The sequence below is a fragment of the Apaloderma vittatum genome, unplaced genomic scaffold, assembly GCF_000703405.1.
Source record: "Apaloderma vittatum isolate BGI_N311 unplaced genomic scaffold, ASM70340v1 scaffold32460, whole genome shotgun sequence".
Taxonomy (NCBI): domain Eukaryota; kingdom Metazoa; phylum Chordata; class Aves; order Trogoniformes; family Trogonidae; genus Apaloderma; species Apaloderma vittatum.
This window is the reverse complement of record NW_009696777.1, coordinates 1-7,515: the sequence shown is the minus strand read 5'-3', so window position 1 is coordinate 7,515 and position 7,515 is coordinate 1. Positions and strand designations below refer to the sequence as shown.

At 44.4% G+C, this 7,515-nt stretch overlaps 1 protein-coding gene across 1 annotated transcript in view; it reads right to left on the bottom strand.

The window, feature by feature from the left end:
- SLC45A1 (solute carrier family 45, member 1) overlaps positions 1–7,317 on the bottom strand; it is a 7,940-nt gene extending 623 nt beyond the window's left edge. The window contains exons 1-6 of the mRNA XM_009876262.1: positions 6,918–7,317; positions 5,793–5,885; positions 5,131–5,355; positions 3,355–4,091; positions 1,964–2,117; positions 644–820 (exon numbers count right to left, since the gene is read on the bottom strand). Of these exons, the coding sequence (XP_009874564.1) occupies positions 644–820; positions 1,964–2,117; positions 3,355–4,091; positions 5,131–5,355; positions 5,793–5,885; positions 6,918–7,317 (1,786 nt within the window). The remainder of the gene's footprint in view (positions 1–643; positions 821–1,963; positions 2,118–3,354; positions 4,092–5,130; positions 5,356–5,792; positions 5,886–6,917) is intronic.
- Positions 7,318–7,515: the final 198 nt, after the last annotated feature.

Genomic DNA, 7,515 nt, shown 5'->3' with positions numbered 1-7,515 from the left:
CCTGCAGCCCAACCATTAATCAGACACGTCTCAATGGCAACCGTTATATTAGGGATCATAGAATGGCCTGGGCTGGAAGTGACCTTTGAGCAACCCGTGGCTTGCACACGGGCGCCAAGGATCCCTTCCAAATCCCACTGCCACAATGCAGCCTTGCTGCCCTACCTATGCGCAGGGCACAGCAGAGCTGAAGCGTGCCCCTGTCCTGAAGGGGTAAATAAGAACCGGTTGGGGGGTAGGGAGAAAGCGGGGCAGACACACAACAAGATGCTGGGGTGATGTGTGACACTGGGGTGCTCTGCCAGGAGAGCACAGGCACCGTGTGCTCCTGTGCCAGAATTGTGCCTATGGTGGCTGCATGTACTCCTGGATTCAATTAACATGGAAAATGCCACTTGTGAAAGGAACTGTATACTGAAAAAGATGTGTTTCCACTGGACACCTGACTCCATCTGCCATCAAGCGCAGGCCAGGATAACTAGAAGAGATAATACAGCAAAAAAGAACACTCTGCTTCAGCACTCATGCTATATGTTAGGTAGGCCGTGGGCAACACAAATGCCGGAATACTTGTTACAGAAACACCGCTTATGGAGTGGGTGCATCTTTCTCACAGCGTGACTAAAATGGCTGTACTAAGTACCTGAATAGAAAGCAGCACTGAATGCATAGATGCACATTCCCCAGCAGCCCATGGTGACCCCAGCGTTGTACTTCTGATACTCATCTGAGTTGTGAGGTGCTTTTGGATTCCCTCGAAACACTACTTCTCCCATGAAGTCAGTATAGAAGAGCAACATACCCTCAAAAGAAAGCCATCCTGAAAGAAACAGAAGTAACCTGTTAGGATTACAGAGTACATTTCCCCTTGTAAGCTTACAGAGATGCTATTAGCTATATTACAAATCACAGCTGAAGACAGGTTGGGCAACATGAGTATTACATAATGTTTAGCCACATTTATTGGACTGCTGTTCCCTGTGCATTATGCTGCAATGTTTGTCAAAGACGTTTAGGATTTTAAAGACCAAGATTTATCCTTTGAATTCTTAAGTGGAGTCCTAGAGGCTGACTGCAGGCCGCAGAACGTCGGTTTAGCAAGACAGAAAAAATAGATTACAGCTGTCTGAACTGCCTTCGGGTTTTGACAAGACAGAACACATCACTCCGTTTCACAGAGCGGCTCACCGCATAGGTGTTTCAGGTTGCTGTTGTCCTCCCACACAGAAGTGGAAAGAGTGCTTATTATGTCATGTTTGCAGCCCCTAGAGCGCCTCCAACACAGCTAAAAACTCCTACTTATGAATTGGCAACAAGGCCAGTGATGCAGGTGATTTCTTAATTCCTTTCACAGACAATGAGCATTAACTACCTGGTAACTTCTGTCCCCTTTGGTGTAAACTGCATTGCTAGCAAGCCCTTCCCAACCATCAGTCATGCACCGCCAAGCAAAAATGTAAGAGCACACTGGTTGGGGCACCCCCACAGCATTTGGGGAACCCTGCATCTTCCTCAAGGCCTTTTCTGGGACCCCTACACACATGCTGTGAAAGGGAGCAAAGTGAGTGCTGGTCTCAGGTGTAAGCGGGGAAGGACAACTAATCTCATTTTTCTGCTCAGAAACATGAGTTTCGGAGTGTTGAAAAATTAAAAAAAAAAAAGTCAACAGTTTCGAGTTCTTAGTTCAGTGGTGTTTCTCATCTCGATGCAAACATTGCATTTAATGGATGTGCTGATATAATCCATTATTGTCTCTCTAGGTATTCTAGGAATGTAGGCTTTCTTTTCTTTCTCTGTGTTCTAAGAAACTAAATACCAGAAAGTACCTTATTGGTGAGTGTATATGGAACAAATAATGTCCTCTCTACTTAGCAGAAACTGCAGCGATAGATAAAATATTTAAAAACGTTCACCCAAGACAGACTACTTCACAATTAAAAAAAAGACGGCGCTTTCTGAATACCTAGGAAGTGGTTGATGCAGAGGTTACGAAGAGCCTTGGGCATCTGGCAGATGGTCGAACAAAGCGCTTTCATGGAGAGTGGATGCTCGGAGGTCTCGCCTGATCCGTTCAGCTCGCTCTCATATTTAACACCATTCAGCAAGATATTCGCAACCTGCACCATAACAACTTCTGGGTCAACAAACACAGTTGGAAAAACCCAGACATCCTTTGAGCAAACCTATGCAATATTCCACACCTATCTGATGAGCTGAATGTTAAAACTCTGCTGCTGCAGTATGTTGTCTTTGAGATTAAGAATAATGTATTTAACTAAGCCAGAAGCTCAGCCTTGGAACAAGTGTTATATGGCATCATTGCACTGCAGCTTTTGGTATACCTGAAATAATATTCTTCACTTCTCTAGGGTATTTGCCAACCACATCCAGATGCTAGCACAGAGAAGGCATAAACTCTATTGCATTTAATAAGAGCTGTACTCACATTCAGGTGAATTTGGTTCTTGAAGTATTAGAGACGTGGAGGAAGAAGAGGCCAGTTTTAACTGAGTCATAGAATCATAGAATGGCCTAGGCTGGAAGGGACCTTAGAGATCATTTAATCCAATCTCCCTGTCATGGGCAGGGACGCCTCTCAGCTAGATGAAACATTCTCACTGCTTGCCACCCTTGATGTTCAATCTCTACGTGCACATTATGTAAAATCCTGGCCCTAATGAAGTCCGCTCTCACAAACTGGGTCACAAAAAAACCTGTACACACACATAGAACAAAAACAAAACCAAAAACAACCAAAACAAAAACCCAACAAGAGGGCAGTTTGCCTCATCCCAGATCGTAAAAAAAATGGGCCAGCATACAGAGGTCTCAGATGTTCCAAGTTATCACCAACAGTGGAAGCTGAGGTCAGAGTCTTATCCTTGGGCAAGGAAAACCTCACCTTCTTCATGGAATCAGATGTAATGACTCCCATAAGGAGAAGCTCACGAGAGAATCCTGTCCCTGCCCCTATCTTGTGGGTATTTCTGTAGAAAGGGAAGATAGAGGCTCAATAATAACGTGTCTTTTTCTGCTTTCATGTGGCAACTCCCTGGGTGGTGAAGCAGGGCTAAAAACACTGACCTTTCGCACGTAGACGAGTGAGAGCGAAATGCTCCCATTTCTGCCATCTTAATAAAAGCAGTCCATGACTGCCAGTCATAACTTCCATCCTACCGACTATTTTACTAATGAAGTTGGAGCAGTTATGCTGTTCCCATGATGACTTTTATGAGCCAACTGTCATAAGCAGTCTTTAGTGATGAATTTGTGCACCACACGTTGAAAAGCATACAAAGACATTAAATGAATGCTCAGGTTTACATAGTCATATCACAGATTTTCTGCCCTTACCTGTTGGCTGAAGGTTACATTTCTTCTTCTGCTATTTTCTGGACAGTGTCCCGTTACAATATCTGGAATGGCCAAGGTCTGAGGTCTTTTCAGGATCCCTGACGACCGTGGCTTAACTGCATCCAGTGAGCCCACTCTCAGTGCCTCACCGTCAGGCCTTGGCATCGCGCTGCTCTCGCCTTGCTCCAGAACTCCATTTTCTTGGTAACAGCTGTCAGGCACCCGAGGAAAGCTGACGCTGACAGACTGCCTTGGCAAGCTAGCTGGAAGTGCTAAGTAACTACTGTGCCCGCCTGTAAAACAGTCTATAAGCACACTGTCAATATGTGAAGTCCCGAATGATGATGCAAACTCATTAATTCCTGTCAAGGAATTGTCTCTGCTGACAAAACTGCCATATTTGGGTGTGAGTGGGCTGAAGGGGGAAACAGGACTCGTAAAACTTTCATACAAGTCAGCTGCATTATGAGAAGCAAAGTTTTCATTTACACCCTCCTCAAATAAAAAAGGTGGAGAAGGAGGGAGAGGAAGACTTGGACTCTTCATCACCTTTTTCTTCCTGCTAAAGGACCTTAAGGGTCTTTCTGGAATGCTAATTAGAGTCAGTACAGTAGTGATAGTCAGTGTAACTGAGGTGAAGACATAGATGACACGAAGTTGCCCTCCCACAGCTTTTCCAAAACTGGTTTTATCCCAGTGTATTCCTCCAACAACATAACCAAAGCCACCTCCAAGACCTGGTGGAAAAACAAAGTCGAGATTATCTTCTCTAGCCAGTCCTGAAGTCCGTAACAGCACAGCATGACCTGACTAACTATTAGTGAGCAGAAGCCAGCATGTTACTTATCTTTTACTACCCAACCCCTTTTCAATTCAAATACAGTAATAAACACATTTATCTGTACCACAAGGACAGTCCGGATGTACATATATGGTACAGAAAGAGAGAAGGTCAGTGCTGTAAAACCGATGATACAAATAATCAAAAATGGTAGGTCTTTCTTTGCCAATAACAAACCACTTTACCTTCAGCTATTTCAGTCCGTAAAATAGAAGTGTCCACCAGCCTCGTGGCAAGGCTCTGCAGTCAGCTAAGACTGTTTTCCTGAAAGTAAGTGAAAATCCATTTTCCTCACTCAGTTAGAGGAACACAGATCTAACTGTGTCCAAGACAGACCAAATCAATTTGGAAGCATAGCAAGCTCATTACTTAGCAACTTGCTGACAGCATACAAAACTGATGCTGCATTACTATCTATCAACATGGAAGTTCTGAGAGCACCGGATACCTCTCTCACCCCACTCACATGGTGAAAGCCTTTAAGAAACTATCCTTTCTTTCTCACGAACACATTCAAGAGCATGAAACAGTCTTCTGATAAAGAGGAAAACTAGACTAGGGCAGTAGGACAACTGAAGATGACAGCGATGAGGGAATGTAGGGCCCGGTATACGCTTTACCCTCCAATAGAGCGACTAAAAAAGGTGTTTCCCACACCTGCAGGAAGCCAAACTTCCTCCCTCAACTGATAAATTTTTTCCGTGTTATAAATGACGTGAGGGACCTTCAGATGAACAACCCAAGACTGTGTGTTGTTTGACTTTTAATAGTCACAAAAGCCTTCTGCAGTCAGCAGAAGTTTGTTTTCAAAGTTAATTAGTGCAACCTCTTCAGTTATTATGCTTACACAGGAAAAGACCAGTTATTTACACTCCACCTTCTCACAGCAAGAGCTTATTTACTTAGAGTTCACATCAAGCACCAAGAAAGCATACCTGCTAATAAAGCATGGATGTTGAGGCCCCTGTCCTGATCCACTGGGCTGCATACATCCATCATGTAGGCATGACTGGGATTGTCTGCTGAATCTGCGCTGAAGTCCATGAGGACAACACCACACACCGTAAGAATGATCCCCCATTTATGGTTAGTCGGAGTGTCAGACAAGGCACTCCCTATATCTTTGCCATTCAGCATAAGGGTGAGCCCAAGCAACGCTCCTGGGAATAAAAACAAATCAAAATCGATCAATCTATTGACTGATTGCAAGCGAAAACCCCCAACTCTGCATCGCTCCATGCTCTAAAAACAATATACTACCTGCTCGGCCTTGCGACAAGCAATATTGCTCTTGTTCAGATTACCACAGTCTGAGGAATAAGTGTGGTTTATAGGGTATATGTGATCTTTCTCCCACTGTTCAAGCTTACAAAGGTCTGGACTCTGTTTCGGTCAAAGAAAAATGTTCTTTTCCCTCAAAAACATCACCTCTTCAGATGCCAAATCATCACTTCAGCACCACTCACCACCTTCTTCAGACCCACAATAACCAACACTTCAGAGGTATTTTGTTCAGCACAGTGCCACAAGGGCACAGAAGAGATGTGCAACGTTTCTACTTTACAAGTGTCATGCCCATCATTTCCAAAACACGCACCTACTGCTAAGACCAGAATGAAAGGTCTTCTCCTCCCGAATCTTGATGTGCATCTGTCACTCCAGGCCCCCAGCAAAGGCTGTAGCAGGAATCCTAGAAAAAAAGAATTGCCAATAGGTAGCATTCTTCTACAAGCGTGTTTCATGAGGGAGTTCAAATATGTAGTTTCAAAGGCAGTTAAGGGCAGGACACCATCGCACAGTGATATTCCCAGTTGATACGAGTCAACCACGTGCACAGTGTATTGCCTGGCATTTCCCAGGTCAGGGACTGAATGACCTAGTATGTCACTGCTCGTTGTCATGGCAGTTCACTCTGCATCATTAATACGGCAGAGTTTGATAGCAGGTGAAGAGTACAACAGCTATACGATCTAAAGGACTCTGTTTCTTACAATCTATTTCATTTATCGCATCCTAGATAGGAGATCCACTGCAGAATTAGCTTGGAAGACAGCAGGAAGCAAACAGGAGAGTTGGAAAAGTGCCTGTATTACCCTGGGCCAGCCTGTCAGTAGGGGCCTATCTACCCTCTTCTTCCAAAGCACATCCCACGAGGGCAAGAACAGGCAGAACAAAGTTTCCAAGTGGTAGCAACCCATCCTGTGGTTCTTCCCATACTAATGGATACAACTCTTGGACCCTGCCTCTGTGCTACGGCAAGTGGTCCAACACCTGTCACAGTTACGGTCAACTGCCTTTCATCACTGGAACACCTCACTTTTTTCAGAAAGTTAAACTGGAGAAGTAAATCACACTTTGCTTCTTCCACACACCCTGGGGAATGGTCTCTGCGTGACATTTTTTCACAGGGACATAACTGGATACACTGATCCTCTTTTCTAGTTCTCAAACAAAGGAACAGAGTCACCAAAGCTTACCCTTGCACAAGATGTAAGAAGCTGAGAAGACACTAAAAGAACAGACCTTTTGATCACATTGGGCTCGTTTCGGGCAAGGCACAGCAAACATTTTTCTGTATTTGATTGTCTCAAATTATGGCTAAGGCTTCTTAACCTCAAGAGCACACAGAATATATTTGTGAATAGCTGAGATAGAGAAAACAAAAACGTATAGCCCTCGTGTAATGGAAAAAAGAGGAAGAAATAGCATAAGGAAAACTTACCTAGTATAGGGCTGATGAACCACACCATTCCATAAAGTTGGTCTGGAAGCCCCATCTGAAGCAGCACAGGGGTAACATAGGCTGTTTCCATGGCATAGCTGAACTCAAGCCCAAAGAGAATGCACCCATTAAACAGGAGTTCTAGGAAAGACCTCTGAGGCTGGCGATCCACAAAGTCAATCAAATCAATAGGACATGGAGTATTTGGCGGTGGCGGTGGTGAAGGGTGGATGTGTTTTCTCCGTTTTGGATGTCTCTTGAAGTTGTTGGCCCGATGACTTATGTGCCGTGTGACCGACCCAGAATAGCCTGGAACTTGTGACCTCCAGATTTCCTGAGAAGCCACACTGGACAAGAGTGCAGCATCGCTGATAGGGCTTGTTGCAGAGGGTGGAATCATCACGCATAGGCGTCTGGAAGAAAAATACCACATAATGAAATGGTTGAGTACGAAAAGCTTTGCTTAATTTCATTTACCAAAGTTCAAGCCATTCCTCAACACCTCACACATTAAGTGTAGCCTTCATATTAGCTATAGCCCTTCCTCTCCATCTCTTGACACGAGGCATATACGTTTTATGGGCACATCTCCTCCATC